Genomic DNA, 15585 nt, shown 5'->3' on the forward strand with positions numbered 1-15585 from the left:
AGTTTGCTATCGAGATTCACATTATAAATGATTCATGAAACCACCCTATTCATTTTAGAGAAAAAGAGAGCCAAAGGTATCTGGATTACTCCGCAGTGCTCTTATGCACGTGCACCTAATTAATAAGCACTCTGAAGTTATATAACCAGGCAAGGTTATGGAGGAGAAGTGACTTTAAGAATCTTAAACCCAGACAACATCAAAGCCAAGTGGCACTGTACTGTTTCATCATGTGATGTGATTACCCTTAGTGGACAGATTGAAGGGACGTGACCTGAAAGTAAAGGACACCGAAAGCCGCTGCATTATCAAGGATCTCTGCTCACTAAGAGGTTAGCAAGGTTAGCGCTGACAGCTTCGCAAGCAAGAGGGGTATAACTGTACTTTTGATGCTAATGAATATGTACTATAGAGGATGCAGAAATATTGCTGTTGCTTCCACATGCAGGAGGGATTGTAATACAAATGCAGAGGTATATTCACAAACATGGAAAATAAGAGAGAGAGAGAGAACTACTAATATTTAAAAGGGCCACGAGTGGAAAACATATAGTAAAATAGTTTAGCAGCGATAATGAATGAACATTTGAGAGATTTGATTTTACATATAAGATTTTGAAATGAAGGAAAAGAAGAAGGTACTAATGCACTGCTTGAATTAAGAGGAACTCGACTGAAATAAGTAAACAAACCAATTATAGGACAAGGGCAAAAGAACCAAAACAAAAGTAGGGCAAGTTGTGACTGAACATCTACTGGCCCCGTGTCTCAGGGCAGAATGGCATGCAGAAACCAGTGCTGTACTGGAAGCATGAACCCCTATCAAACAAAAACAAAAAAAAAAAACGCATTAAGGGATCAGCACAAGAAAAGCAGCATTGCCATACATGGGAGGTCTTGTAAGGGGGCAACATCTGCTAATGAAGAGATTGTAAAGGCGAAAGCTTTTTTTTTTTTATGTGGAGAGATCATAACCACAAGGGAGTCTTGATGGAGGAGATGCTGGTACAGGAAACTGATACGACAGTGATTCAGGAAACCTGAACACTAGCAGGTCAGAATACTTGCACACTTGCACATCTTCTTTGTCTTTCGGCTAATCCCTTTTAAGGGGTCGCCACAGCGAATCATCTGGCACATGATAAAATGAAAAAAAGGGAACCAGGTCTATAACAAGAATATGGGTACCTTGAAGGTCGACCCCAGGCTGCCAGCAGGATGTCCTTGTAACAGGCTGTCAGCATGGTGTCAATGTCTCAATCTAGTTAAAGTGTGACGAATAGGCTGCAGATGGAAGCAAAGAAGCATGAAACATGTTCCTGAGCAGTAAGCTGTCCCCCCAGGAAGCTAAAGCCATATAGCTGAATTGTTCCATGAAGAAAAAACAACCTTTGGCTTTAGATTCCTTCGGTGGACTGGTAAACTGAGGAGAGAATGCCCCTGAACTGATTTAGAAGTAGCCTTACAACACCATCGTATAAAGATGCTGGCAGAAGAAAATCTTGAAGGACAACTCTTCATGGAATTCCTGATACATATTAAAGTATTATAGAGTAGCGTCCTTGGAGGTTTACCAGAGAGAAAATTTTATTAAGTCCAAATGAGGCTCTAAAAGAAGGAAAGGAAAAAAAAAAGAAAGAAAGAAAAGGCTGAATGCATCTCCAGTTTTCTTGTCAGTGCATACAATCTATAAATCTAGTAAACAGTAGAAAAGCTGTAGGACTGGTGCAACATGCCAGGGCTGGTGAAAGATACCAGATAACAGTCACATGTCAACAGTCATTTTTCCCTTGCAGTGTCTTGTGTGTTCTGGAGTTCCTTGTCATGTTCATTTGTAAGGCGAAGGTTCAAGTCAGGATCTGTGCTTTTTGTTTAATAAAGTAATAAACACAAGGACAGTGACAAATTGGCACCAGTTCTGCAATTAATATGGAGGAACTAGACCGATAAAAGCCAGAAAGAACATTAAGAAGTGTCTTAATAAGTTGTTGGGCACTATGAGCCATAAAAACACTTTTAAAAACACAATAAAAATATGACAAATAACCAATTACAATTTTCATAAATTAAATGTTGCTTAATCTGGTATCCTAAAATATATGGAGCCTGAAATCATACAGTCAGATTAATAACTTCTGTAACCAATATGCTTTTTTTGGCATTTGGCCACAACAACATTGAATTGGAAATTAAAAGAAATTATAATAATAATGAAACTAAAAAGCTTAACATAGCTCAACAAAGAGAGAGAGAACAAACATAAGGAGTGGCTAATACAACAGTTTGTTACATTCTTAAAAAGAAGGAATTAACTGGCAAGATCAGCAACATCAAAATGCCTGGAAGTCCATTAAAGACAACTCAAGTGGATGAAATAGAATTCTGTTGTTGTAAAAGTCTACAGTCAAAAGATGGCTCTATTAAATAAATACATACGCCTTACAATAGGGTGCAAACCACTGGTAACACTAAACAACAGAAAGACCAGCTTAAGCTTCCAGATTCTCTGAAGTGATTAAACCAAAACTGACTTGTTGCAGAATGATGGGAAGAGAAAAGTATGGAGTGGGAATGGAACAGCTCATGATCCGAAGCATACTACATCATATGTCTGCATGTTGGAAGTAGTGTTATGGCATCAGCATTTCTGGCTGTCAAAGGGTCACTGGTGTTTATTGAAAAACTGTTGATAAAAATAGCAGGATGGATTCTGAAGTATATATGGTTGTACTACTCAAATTGGGCCAAATTCTGTACCGCTTCATACTGCAGAGTAATAATGAGCCAAAACATACAGTGAAAGCTACCCAAGACAGAGAAATAGGATTTTTTTTTTTATTGGCCAACTCAGCCCCATGCTATAAACCCAATAGTGTGTACTCTTCATCCACAATCAAACAGAAGCTAAAGCCAGCTGCAGTAAAGCCCTGGCATAACATCTTAAGGGAGGAAATTCAGCATTTGTACATGTCTATGGATTTCAGATCAATTCCAAGCAATCCTTATGTCGTTTTAATTTATTTTTATTACATTTTAAACCTTATGTAATTTTGTTAGCAATTAATGTTATGTTATGTATGAGCCATCCCCAAAATGTGTGTGTGTGTGTGTGTGTGTGTGTGTGTGTGTGTGTGTGTGTGTGTGTGTGTGTGTGTGTGTGTGTGTGTGTGTGAAAATGGCTGTAATTCCTAAATGGTTCATGCCACACTTTCGTCAAATGCCTTGAATTAAAGCCGAAAGTCTTCACTTTGTTCCCTTGTTGAGTGTTAAATTTACAATTCAATGCGGTGGTGTAAAGAGCCAAAGGCCAAAAAACTCATTTTTGTTCCAGAATTTATGGCCCTGATTGTAGATGTCCATGTAAGTAAAAAAAAAAATCAAAGACATTTCACCAGTGATTCATCAGTATTTCCATCTCTTCTGTCACTGCTAGGAGCATGGAGAAGCAAGTTGAGGTTCGAATGGATGAGTGTCCCTTTGAAGACCCAGCTCCTCCTCCAGGCCCAGTATGTGGAGGTCTCTGTAATAAATTCATGAAGAACTTGCTTCTGGCACTCACAATTCTTGGTAAGACACTGTGACACAGACAGAGAAATGTTAAAGACACTGATAAACGCTACAATAATTAGTGCAGTAGCGGCTCAGAGTAAGATGGCTATGAGTAAGAATCCGGAGAACCGCTGTTGTCATTATGGATCATAAAACCACCACATTAACATGATTAACTTGAGATCTCTAAAAATGCACTAGTAAACATATTTATCAAGGTATCAATGTATATTCATCTCATCTCATCTTCTATACCGCTTTAACCTGTATTTATTTTATGGGGACCTGGAGCCTATCCCAGGAGGCTTACGGCTCAAGGCAGGGTAGACCCTGGACAGGGTGCCAATCCATCACAGGGCATACACACATACACACACTCACACACCATGGGCAATTTGGTAAAGCCAATTAGCCTAGCTGGCATATCTTTGGACTGTGGGAGGAAACCGGAGTACCCGAAGGAAACCCACCAAGCACGGGGTGAACATGCAAACTCCATGCACACAGAGACGGAATCGAGCCTGGACCCTGGAGGTGCAAGGCGACAGTGCTAACCACTACACCACCGTGCCGCGTCAATGTATATTGTTGTTCAAAAATAATCTTTGTGTATAGGAGTAGTCTACTGTAAAAAATATTAAACATATAATTGTTGCAAATGGATTGATAACTATACATAATATGGGAATTACTCACTAATACTCACTAAGTACTAGAGAAGTGTAAGCAACAACCTGTAATCATCATGCATTTGCGGAATCTATTTATAATATTTGACTGTTCAGGGAACTCCCAACTTCTGTGGAATGGATTGTTCTGTAGGGTGTCACCCAGACTTAGGGTCAACTGTTAAACAAACTACTGCAGTTTGATCAGAACACCTTTCAGGAATGTTTTTGAAATTATCAAGACTTCAGGGTTTTTTTTGTGCACTTATTTTGTTTTAACCGAATTAAATATTATTATTTTTTATTCCTTTTTTTTTAACTACATAAAATGTCTCAATCATTGCGTAAATATTTAACATGAAAGTATAAGACAAATACATCCTAAATGTAATACTTTAAGCAATATTGGGGTCTATTAGTTGCAAAGATTATATTACAGTGAGGCCGAACATTGAAGAACCCATCATCCATAGTGCCCACTGTAGAAACCTCTGGAGGCAGTGGTCAGGTCAAGGCTCAGCAACGTTATGCGGCAATAAAATTAAATCAGCTGATGTCCTGAATGGAGTGAATGACTGAATTATACCATCAATGAAGATTTTTTCTTTCAGGCAGGGCCATGTTCCAGGACTCAAATTGTGGAATAGCGGTTCTGGGAGCATAAGAAATCATTCACACATGAATTAACCTCCAGATTGTACATGTGCTCAAATCTAAAGGCAACTTTTTCTTTTTAGGCCAGGCAGCCTATTTCCACTTTCAATTCAAATTTACACCCTACAGTACTATGCAGTTAACCTAACACTGGAAACGAATGTAATGAGTAATCATTAATAAAGTGTGTTTCAATGTTATATTTACTCATCCGGAAGGGATGTTTACACAGTTTTGAGAATCCGGTAACTAAAGTAAATATTGTTTAAAGTAACGCAGAATTCTTTAATTACTGGAATAATATTAGTTTAAACATACAGTAGACCAAATCTCTTCATTTAACATATCTCTTAAATATCTCATACAAAACAAAAATTTTGCTCTTTCAGGTAACTTCAAATCGTTTTTTTAGCAACTGTGAATAAAGTTTAGAGCAATACACACACACATTTATTATATATATATATATATATATATAAAATCAGCCACCGATTGTGCAAGTTCTCCCACTTAAAAAGATAACAGAGGCCTATAATTTTCATCATAGGTATACATAGGAATTTATTTGCAAATTATGGTGGAAAATGAGTATTTGGTCAATAACAAAATTTCATCTCAGTACTTTGTTATATACCCTTTGTTGGCAATGACAGAGGTCAAACGTTTTCTGTAAGTCTTCACAAGGTTTTCACACACTGTTGCTGGTATTTTGGCCCATTCCTCCATGCAGATCTCCTCTAGAGCAGTGATGTTTTGGGGCTGTCGCTGGGCAACACAGACTTTCAACTCCCTCCAAAGTTTTTTTTATTGGGTTGAGATCTGGAGACTGGCTAGGCCACTCCAGGACCTTGAAATGCTTCTTACGAAGCCACTCCTTCGTTGCCCAAGAAGTGTGTTCATTGTCATGCTGAAAGACCCAGCCATGTTACATTTTCAATGCCCTTGTTGATGGAAGGAGGTTTTTTACTCAAAATCTTATAATAAATGGCCCTATTAATTCTTTCCTTTAGTCGTCCTGGTCCCTCTGCAGAAAAACAGCCCCAAAGCATGATGTTTCCACCCCCATGCTTCGCAGTAGGTATGGTGTTCTTTGGATGCAACTCAGCATTTTTTCTTCTCCAAACATGAAATTCAGTGTGTTACTGCTGGTAGCCTTTGTTACTTTGGTCCCAGATCTCTGCAGGTTTTTTTTAGGTACCCCCGTGTGGTTCTGGGATTTTTGCTTACAGTTCTTGTGATCATTTTGACCCCACAGGGTGAGATCTTGCAGGGAGCCCCAGATCGAGGGAGATTATTAGTGGTCTTGTATGCCTTCCATTTTCTAATAATTGCTCCCACAGTTGATTTCTTCACACCAAGCCCCTTACCTATTGCAGATTCAGTCTTCCCAGCCTGGTGCAGGTCTACAATTTTGTTTCTGGTGTCATTTGACAGCTCTTTAGTCTTGGCCATAGTGGAGTTTGGAGTGAAACAGTTTGAGGTTGTGGACAGGTTGTGTCTTTTATACTGATAACAGATGCCATTAATACAGGTAGCGAGTGGAGGACTGAGGAGCCTCTGGAGAGCCAGAAATCTTGGTTGTTTGTAGGTGACCAAATACTTATTTTCCACCATAATTTGCAAATAAATTCTTTAAAACTTCTACAATGTAATTTCTGGATTTATTAATTTTTTTTATCTCTCATAGTTGAGGTATACCTATGATGAAAATTACAGGCCTCTTAACTTTTTAAGTGGGAGAACTTGCACAATTGGTGATTGACTAAATACTTTTTTCGTCCCACTGTATATATATATATATATATATATATCATTGTTGATCTAAATAAGAGATTATCATGGTAAAAACAGTTATCTTTAATGCATGACTATTACTCCATTGCTGCTTATTGAATAAAATAAGTAGCATCAAATATATTTTAGTGTTGTTTTATTTTGGCAGCCCACCAGCTCAGCAGGTTGAGTTATTATCACCGATTTCCAGGATCATGGGTTTGAGAGTTGGGTGCCGGTGTGTTTTGACTGGGAAGTTTTGCATATTGCCCCCACACGTCTGTCTGTCATATCCAGGTCCTGCAGTTTCCTCTGAAAAACATTACACATCTATGCAGATTGGCTAAGATAAATTGGCCCATGAATGTTCGTGTGGGTGTTTGCATTGTACTCTGTGATGGACTGGTGTCCTGGGGGCCTGGAATAAACAAAACAACCATGAAAAACAGTTACTGTTTATCTGGCAGTGAATTAGTCTTAATTCTTCAAATTAAACTTAGTGAATGTAAGTAACTGCAATAGTTTAGTCACTTCCAATGTTTATTGGTTAAATGTACTAAAAGTGAATATTCATTTAAGCCTAAACACCTTAAACCTGATTTGGGAAAACTTAACCCACCAGGTTTTAAAGTGTATTGATAGCTCTACAAGAGGTGCACATCAAACATGCCATGTTTCTTTTTATGAGATCAATAAAAATGCCTCCAGCCATAAAACCACAGTAAACATTAAAGAACTGTCAAAAATCAATAAACTAAGTGACTAAATAAGGACCAATAAAAAGAAGGTAAATATATTATTTGCAAATTATACAATTCATATATTTATACATACTGTACATTTATTTGATTTAACGTACTAAAGCTGCTGATGACATGGCACACATGTTAAGAAAAGATTAATTTAGCATTTGCAAATAGAGGACATTTTTCTTAAATACAACATTCCTGTCTTTACATGCCTGTCTGTATCTGATGTTCTGTTTTGTCCAGGTGTGATTGTAGGCTCAGTGGCTGGTGTCCTTTTGCGTTTTTCGTCTCCACTTCACCCAGATGTTATCATGATCATTGCATTTCCCGGTGATATTCTCATGAGAATGTTGAAGATGGTGATTTTGCCTCTGATCATCTCCAGTTTAATCACAGGTAATGTGCAAATACCTTACTACTGGCAAAATTTCATATAATTCTGTCTATCCAGTTTTGGCTAACAAAATCTGCCTGGACAGACATACAGACATGTACTTGACATTCTGCATTGGGTTCATTTTTTTAGAACTGTATTTTGCCTCTTGTAAAAAGATTGTTTACATCCTTGTTAAAAGATTGTTCAAACCAATGACTTCATTCTTTGCAGGTCTGGCAGGTTTGGATGCCAAATCTAGCAGCCGTCTCGGCACCAGGGCCATGGTGTATTACATGTCCACCACCATCATTGCTGCAGTGCTAGGGGTGCTTCTGGTGCTGGCTATCCATCCAGGCCACCCCAAACTAAAAACACAATTGGGAGAAGGCAAGAAGAATGAGGATGTGTCCTCACTGGATGCCTTTTTTGACCTTGTCAGAAATCTCTTTCCAGAGAACCTAGTACAGGCTTGCTTTCAGCAGGTGGGTCCACACTGTATAATGAGCTTCTCATGTTCTCCCTATATCTGTGCAGATGTCTTACACTGATGTGAATGTGTGCATGATACCCTGCAATGTCACATCCAAGGTCTAAGCTCTGGATGACCAACATTACCAACACAACCACCATCATTATCATCATCATCATCATCAACAACAACAACAACAACAACAATAATAATTTTCATGCTTTCTTTACAGATCCAGACGGTTACAAGTAAGGTAGAGGTCGAAAAACCTCATCATCTACATCGGTTTGGACGAAATAGCACCAAGTGGGCAACAAAATATGTTATGAAGAAATCTCTTCAATTCAAGAGTGGCATGAATGTGTTAGGTACATATCCAGTATATTTACAGAACATTACATTACAAATAGATTAAAGGAAATGCACATATAGGTTCAAATTGCATTATACTCAATACTTTGTACTTTTAATATACCTAAGGATTATTTGTTGTTAATAGTTTATGGTGATGGTAAATTAGTTTTTTAGGTCTGTCAATAATCATAGTTCTATGTTTTTAGATTCTTATATTAAATGTAGTATATAAACACTATACTTTATTTTGCTAGGGCTCATTGGTTTCTTTGTGGCTTTTGGAATCTGCATGGGAAAGATGGGGGAGAAAGCCAAGCTGATGATGGACTTCTTTAACGTTCTCAATGAAATCGTCATGCGGCTTGTTGGCATGATTATGTGGTCAGTACATCACACTTGCTCGATTAGTGAAAACAAGCTAGAACAATTTAAAATGTTTAATAAACTTTTTGCCATACAGTCTTACATGACTGTTATCCTGTTGTAGGTATTCCCCAGTGGGAATTGCATGCCTGATCTGTGGAAAGATCATATCTATTAATGACCTGGAGGGGGTGGCCAAGCAGTTGGGGATGTACATGCTCACAGTCATTGTGGGTCTCATCATCCATGGTGGAATCATCCTCCCACTGATATATTTTCTCATTGTTAGAAAAAACCCTTTTACATTTTTTATGGGAGTATTTCAAGCTTGGGTGACTGCATTAGGAACAGCCTCCAGGCAGGCCATTTTCCTGTTCTTCCTTTTTTATTAATTCACCATTAAAGAAAGCGTCTAGATATGGGTTGGAGGCTTTACCTAATAATGTGTGTCTCTATCTTAGTGCTGGTACGCTGCCTGTTACGTTCCGTTGCCTGGAGGAAAACTTGGGCATTGATAAAAGGGTTACTCGATTTGTGCTTCCTGTTGGTGCGACAATCAACATGGATGGCACAGCACTTTATGAGGCAGTTGCAGCCATTTTCATTGCACAGATGAATGGAATAAAACTTGATCCTGGTCAAATCATTACTGTCAGGTACGGAAAGCATTTGTGCCTTTGTAACAGAAATTTGAAGTGACTTTCCCATTTAATCTAAAGTGTGGTTGACAAATAGTGACTGGTTTTGGATTAAACTTTTGCAGTGTACTGTACTATAAATGAACTGTCCATTATACAGCAGTTGGCCATGACTCACAGTAAATATAGAATCGACTAAATAAAGACTTGTCCCTGTAGTTCTTGCTACTGAGTTTCATCATAAACAGATTTGCATAACAGTCTCAATCATACCATTAACAGATGTTCAACCACTGCACCAAGTTAAGGTGAAACTTATGTCTAATTATGAAGATTATGAAAAATGATGTTTTTTGTGTATGTGTGTGTGTCTGTGTTAAAGCCTGACAGCTACTCTGGCTAGTGTGGGAGCTGCTAGTATACCCAGCGCTGGCCTTGTCACCATGCTGCTCATCCTCACAGCTGTGGGACTGCCCACCCAAGACATCAGCTTACTGGTTGCTGTGGACTGGCTTCTGTGAGTAACTCTGAACAAGAAAAAAAAAAAACTTAGAAAGTGATTAATATGCGAAACCAAAAGTAATGTCATTAGAAATAAATCTTGGGGGGTTAGTTCTGTAGGACACGGTGACTTTTAAGATACTAATACTCTGTGTTAAGTTTTGCTGTTGCCAATATCCCCTGAGTCATTTAAACAAGGGCGTGATGAGAGGTGAGCAAATTACTAGCTCAGGGGCCCCCAAAATAACTTTTAAGTAAGAGCTGTACATTTTTAATTCATAGTAGTTTCCGTAGTCAGAGAAATTAAGAAAAAACTCATAGCTCATAGCAGAGGAACCTGAAAAAATAATTGTGTCTTTTTCTCGAGGTCACAAAACATGATATAGTGCTACTGTATATTAAAAGCTTTTCCAGGGGAGGATGTTGGCTATGGCTAGGAACTTGTCCCTTTCATTAAATCTTTACTCTGTATTAATGTATTTAATTAAAAAAATACACTGCCTGGCCAAAAGTCATCTAAAATAATTGGTCTGCAACAACCAAAGAAAATATAAAAATGACTGGAAGAGCATCACCATACACACACACATACACATAGACAATGGGAAATGAACTCACATGATTGGGACTAAACAGCAATGTGATCATAAGAAAACCACTTGTTAGTGGACCTAATCAGAAAAGGGCTTCAGTTTGCTAGGGAGCATAGAGATTGGACTTTGGAGCAATGCAAAAAGGTCATGTGGTCTAATGAGTTCAGATTGACCCTTTTTCAGAATGATGGTGCACCAGGATAAGGTGGGAAGTGCATGAAGTGATGCTTTATTATTATTTTTTTCAATAATAATAATAATATGTTACAAACCTAAAACAAAAATTGTACTTACAGTAGCGACAAGTTTTTTTTTTACATTTTATTATTATTATTATTATTTATTTTAATTTTTTTTACTATTTTATTACTCAGTAATCTACTACATTACATCATAGCATTACATCTTTGCTAATGTTTGTGAAACTCAAAAATTATTTTCATGCTTATAGAGCATCATAATAACAGATGAGCATGTGCATGACTGTGTGTGTGTGTGTGTGTGTGTGTGTGTGTGTGTGTGTGTGTTAAGAGCTAACAGAAAAAAAAACATAACACAGTTCTGAATGATAAATGGGATGTCAATAAATTAAGTTGTGGAACATGGATCTGTGTCTCGTTCCGATTCAACAGGGATCGCTTCCGAACATCAGTCAATGTTATTGGAGACTCTTTTGGAGCAGGCATCGTATACCACCTCACAAAGGAGGAGCTCAACATGTTTGATGCCCAGCAGACCAGAACAGATGACTTTGAGATGACCAAATCACAACCCTTTTATGAGAATAACACAAACCACGGTGTATATGCATCATACAACTCCTGCCCACAAGTGCTAATAGATGACTGCAAGGTACATAACACTCTCACTGATATAGTAACTTGCATGTAGTATTAGAAAAAGATGCAAATTACGTTAATCAAAACCAAGCTGGCATTGGTTTATTTTTTATTTTTCTTCAAACCTATCTGTTTTATAGTATAGCAGATGACAAAGATTGTTATTTCATCACAAACAATCAAACACAATCAAACATGATTTCGAAAAGGTTGCAGTAATGCTGTAATTGATTTTTGGCCATTTCAATCATCCCCCCAAAATTTTTTTTTAATTAAGTTGTGTTTCAAAGCACCAGATTTTTTCCCTACATTTTTGAATCATCTTTCGTAGTCAGATATCTCTGAATCTTTAACTATAAAACAGCACCCTAGAGCTGGAGTTGGTGTCTGATGTTCACAGACACTCACCATGAATGTTAATGGCGTTACTATATTGGGTATTGAATGATTTCTTTGAACTGGTCGTACGGTTATACAACATAGATTACTTTAATGAAAGAAAAACCTAAGAATTTTGAGCACATGTTTTTAATTCAGTTGAGGTTCTCAGAAATCAATACAAGGTTAAAAATACACCAACAGACATAGATGATTAATTAGCGGTGAAGTCCCAAAATGTCTTTGCCAAGCCCATCTCAACTTCCTGTTATTTTTGATGATTGACTGCAGCTGGTAGCATCTCTGTGCCAACATAAAGTGGGCTTGTTTGAAAGAACTCATTGGATTGACCAACATACAGTTAAAAAATATCTAACGGGCTCAGTGCAGATCTGAGATAGATGAAGGTAGTTTTCACAAGTCAGGAAGTCTCTTCGAGGCATTCCTACATGACTCCAGATTCCACACTCATCATGTTCATCATAAGTTATTTTGCCAAGGTCTGGAAGAAGACCCAAACTGTCAATCTCAAATGATTGGTTCAGATGGTCAGGGAAAACCCTGGAACATCCAAGACACAGGCCTGCCATGAACTGGAATGGTGCTGGAATGCTAATGTCTACACTGTTTATATTAAATCAAGTTTTAAATCACCATGGACTGAAAGATTGCTGTCTAAACAAACCCAAGGAAACAAGCCCCTGGAAGCTGACCACATGGGTAAAAAGAAAACCTTTGAAGAAAAGTTTCGACCAAATGTATGTTTTGAAGAGTAAATGTAAGAATTCAGCCTGAAGAATAGTCTACCAACTGCTAAGTTTGGCAAAATTCGCATCATGCTTTGGGGATGCTTTGCTGCCGGTGATAGAAAGTTGATGGAATAATGAACAAGGAGAACTCTCTCACAATTCATCATCATAACCTCAAATTGTCATCTACATGGTGGAAACATCTGACAAGACAATGACCTCAACATTTAAGCTGTTGTAGGATGGATAAAGCAGACAAACATTAGGCTTTTTGAAACTCAACCCTATTGTTGACCATGCTGACTAATTTCTGTAAACTTGATGACATCACACCAAACCTGTATTACCTCCACCGGCTTCTGGTACAGTACCGGATTCAGTTTTGATGTTTGTTTTTAAAACAATTAATGGCCTGGCACTTCCCCTCGGGAGAGGTGCAAGCAATGGGGTGATGACTCCTTTGCAGTGGCCGGTCCTAAACTCTGGGACACCATTCCACCCGAGATACTCAATATTACAGTTCTGCCTTTGTTTAAAGCTTAAAACTCATTTATTATGAATGGCTTTTGGTATTTAATAATTTTATGTGTTTTGTATATTTTATTTGCTATTTTCATTCATTTTAATGCTGTGAATCAGTTTGGTTCCACTTAGGTTGCTGTAAGTTGCTTTAATATTACATTGGCTGTGAGGATAATGATTTCAGAAAACACAAAATGATTTAAAACCTTCTGGTGTTTTCTTCTTTTAAAGTTGGAAATGCCAATTCAAAGAAATAATTCCAATCCCAATATATGTTCATGTATGTTAACTTCTGACCACATCTGCATTTGGGCCATTACAATAGTTAATATATGATATATACTGTAGATATGATATAATATAATATTTCTTTCTCGCCAATGTTATACCACTTACTTTGTTCAATGAATTCCTTGAAAACACACACATACATCATAAAATGTAATGCCAATTTTTTTTAGGTCAACTCTACACTTTATAATTGTTGATTGTGCCTTGGTCCAACAGTTAGTTGTCCATGACAATTGCTTTCAGGTCAACTTGACCCCAAATGGCTCCCCTGCTGTCTTTTCTGTTATTGAGGAGGAACCTTGGAAACAAGAATAACACAGCACAAAGATCCAGCTTTGCCTTATCTCAAGTCCTACAAGCTTGTTATTCTGGGCAGGGGGAAAAAAAACAATTGAATGAATGCAGACTTTACATTTATGATAATTACCAAAAGCATCAAACAGCGATTTGCATGTATTATACTAACACATACAATATATGATCAGCTCCTCTCTAACTGGCTGACTTGGATTAAAGTTTGGCCACCATTCTGCGGTTAGGAAGCAAGTAAGGTCCAAACCTGCTTATTGCTGGGAACTTGAGTAAGGCCCCATGATCCCTAAATTTTGACTAGAAATCTAACGATTGGGGAAACATGAATCCATGAACAAATGGCAGTGATTGGAAAATCATTATTTTCTATATTTATGGCAGTGTGTGAAGATTCAATTCCAGGTCAGGTTTAGGGGGTAATTTAAATGTTTTGTTCAAAATAACATCCATGGTGTGTCTAGAAAATGATTTCCTTATCATCGGGGGCCAAGACCGCCCAAGAGCAAGCAGGACCCCATCTACTACCCTCAATATTTCTTTTGTTTTTGTTAATCAGAAATTAATATGTAGCTAAAAATGCTAGGGCTCACTGCTAGTGAAAAGATATGAAAGTATACATAATATACAATTACTGTATTTGCCCTCAATAACTTGGCTTAGATGGATTAAGGCTTGGTGGCAGCACTCGAGATCAGCCTGTTACCGTAAGAGCTATCCCAACCCCCCACCATCTCCTCCTGGAATCCACCTTCCCCCAACTTTTCCCCCAAATTTACAACCACCAACCAGTGGCTGCATTTTGCCTTCAAGGCCTATTTTGACGACCAAAACAAATTCCATGCAAGCAATTACATTGCAAAAACAGAAACAAAAGCTAGTATCAAACGTTAAGAAATGAGTCACTATATTAGGACAACTTATTCAGATCCATGAATTACAGTGTGCATAATTGAGACATAATCAAACAATTCAGCATGCTGACATAATTCTAAAGTTTGTGCACTATGTATGCGGCTCAAGCATTTAGGCACACATTTAATTAAAATTTCATATTTATATTAAATCCCAAGTTGTAAATAAAGCAACTGTAAACTGTACAGGAAGATAAGTAATGTTAATTACAAAACCACTTGCTCTAGTCTCGCACAAAGTAAACTATGTCTAAATTTCAAGAAAAGAGTTAAACCGAATGGATTTTGTCGCATTGCCGCAGTAGTGTTATATAAGGCTCTCATTACACATCACACACACACACACACACACACACACACTGTCAATGATGTATTTAAATAGGGGGACGGAAAAAAAAGAAAAATGTTAATGGAGAAAATGGAATCCTCCCTGATTCCATGAAAATGCACCCTTTATTTCTACAGTAATGACCTGTAATGACTTTTAACTGTTTAATATTTTGCTGTTTATATTAAAGTGCCTCTTTGCACTTTGTGTTTTCGTACATTACCCTGAAATATAATAATGTACAGTTTTACAAGACTGGTAGTGAGCTTTTGTTTCTGGTTTACTTTACCATAGACAAATAGCATTTAAATCTGAACAAAAAATATTTAGTCAGAAGTCTGATAGAATTAGTTATTTTTCTGGTGTGGCTATTAGGTGTAAAGGTGTAATACTTCTTTTTATTTTAAAATACATTTTTATTTATCATATTAGTGACCATTATTGCAAAAAAAAAAAAAAAACAACAGAGGATACTGTACATGTACTGGTCATTTAAAGGATATATTGTACATAATATTTCTTCATTTTTTCCCAATGATTGGGAATCATTAAACATTTTTTGTTACTT

At 37.4% G+C, this 15585-nt stretch overlaps 1 protein-coding gene across 1 annotated transcript; it reads left to right on the forward strand.

The window, feature by feature from the left end:
• Window positions 1–263: 263 nt before the first annotated feature.
• On the forward strand, window positions 264–14510 carry slc1a2a (solute carrier family 1 member 2a). The gene is made up of 11 exons (XM_053493159.1): window positions 264–341; window positions 3434–3567; window positions 7637–7789; window positions 8001–8251; window positions 8471–8606; window positions 8847–8973; window positions 9080–9313; window positions 9417–9611; window positions 9976–10110; window positions 11320–11539; window positions 13710–14510. Exons 2-11 carry the CDS (start codon window positions 3438–3440, stop codon window positions 13779–13781), a joined length of 1653 nt encoding a protein of 550 aa, XP_053349134.1. The 5' UTR covers window positions 264–341; window positions 3434–3437; the 3' UTR covers window positions 13782–14510.
• The last annotated feature ends 1075 nt before the right edge of the window (window positions 14511–15585 follow it).

Source organism: Clarias gariepinus, chromosome 3 (assembly GCF_024256425.1).
Source record: "Clarias gariepinus isolate MV-2021 ecotype Netherlands chromosome 3, CGAR_prim_01v2, whole genome shotgun sequence".
NCBI classification, from domain to species: domain Eukaryota; kingdom Metazoa; phylum Chordata; class Actinopteri; order Siluriformes; family Clariidae; genus Clarias; species Clarias gariepinus.

Coding starts and splice junctions, on each gene's coding strand:
- slc1a2a (XM_053493159.1), top strand. CDS start 3,438: ATGGAGAAGCAAGTTGAGGTTCGAATGGATGAGTGTCCCTTTGAAGAC. Junction 9,612..9,975: donor GGTCAAATCATTACTGTCAG/GTACGGAAAGCA, acceptor TCTGTGTTAAAG/CCTGACAGCTACTCTGGCTA. Junction 11,540..13,709: donor TGCTAATAGATGACTGCAAG/GTACATAACACT, acceptor AATTGCTTTCAG/GTCAACTTGACCCCAAATGG.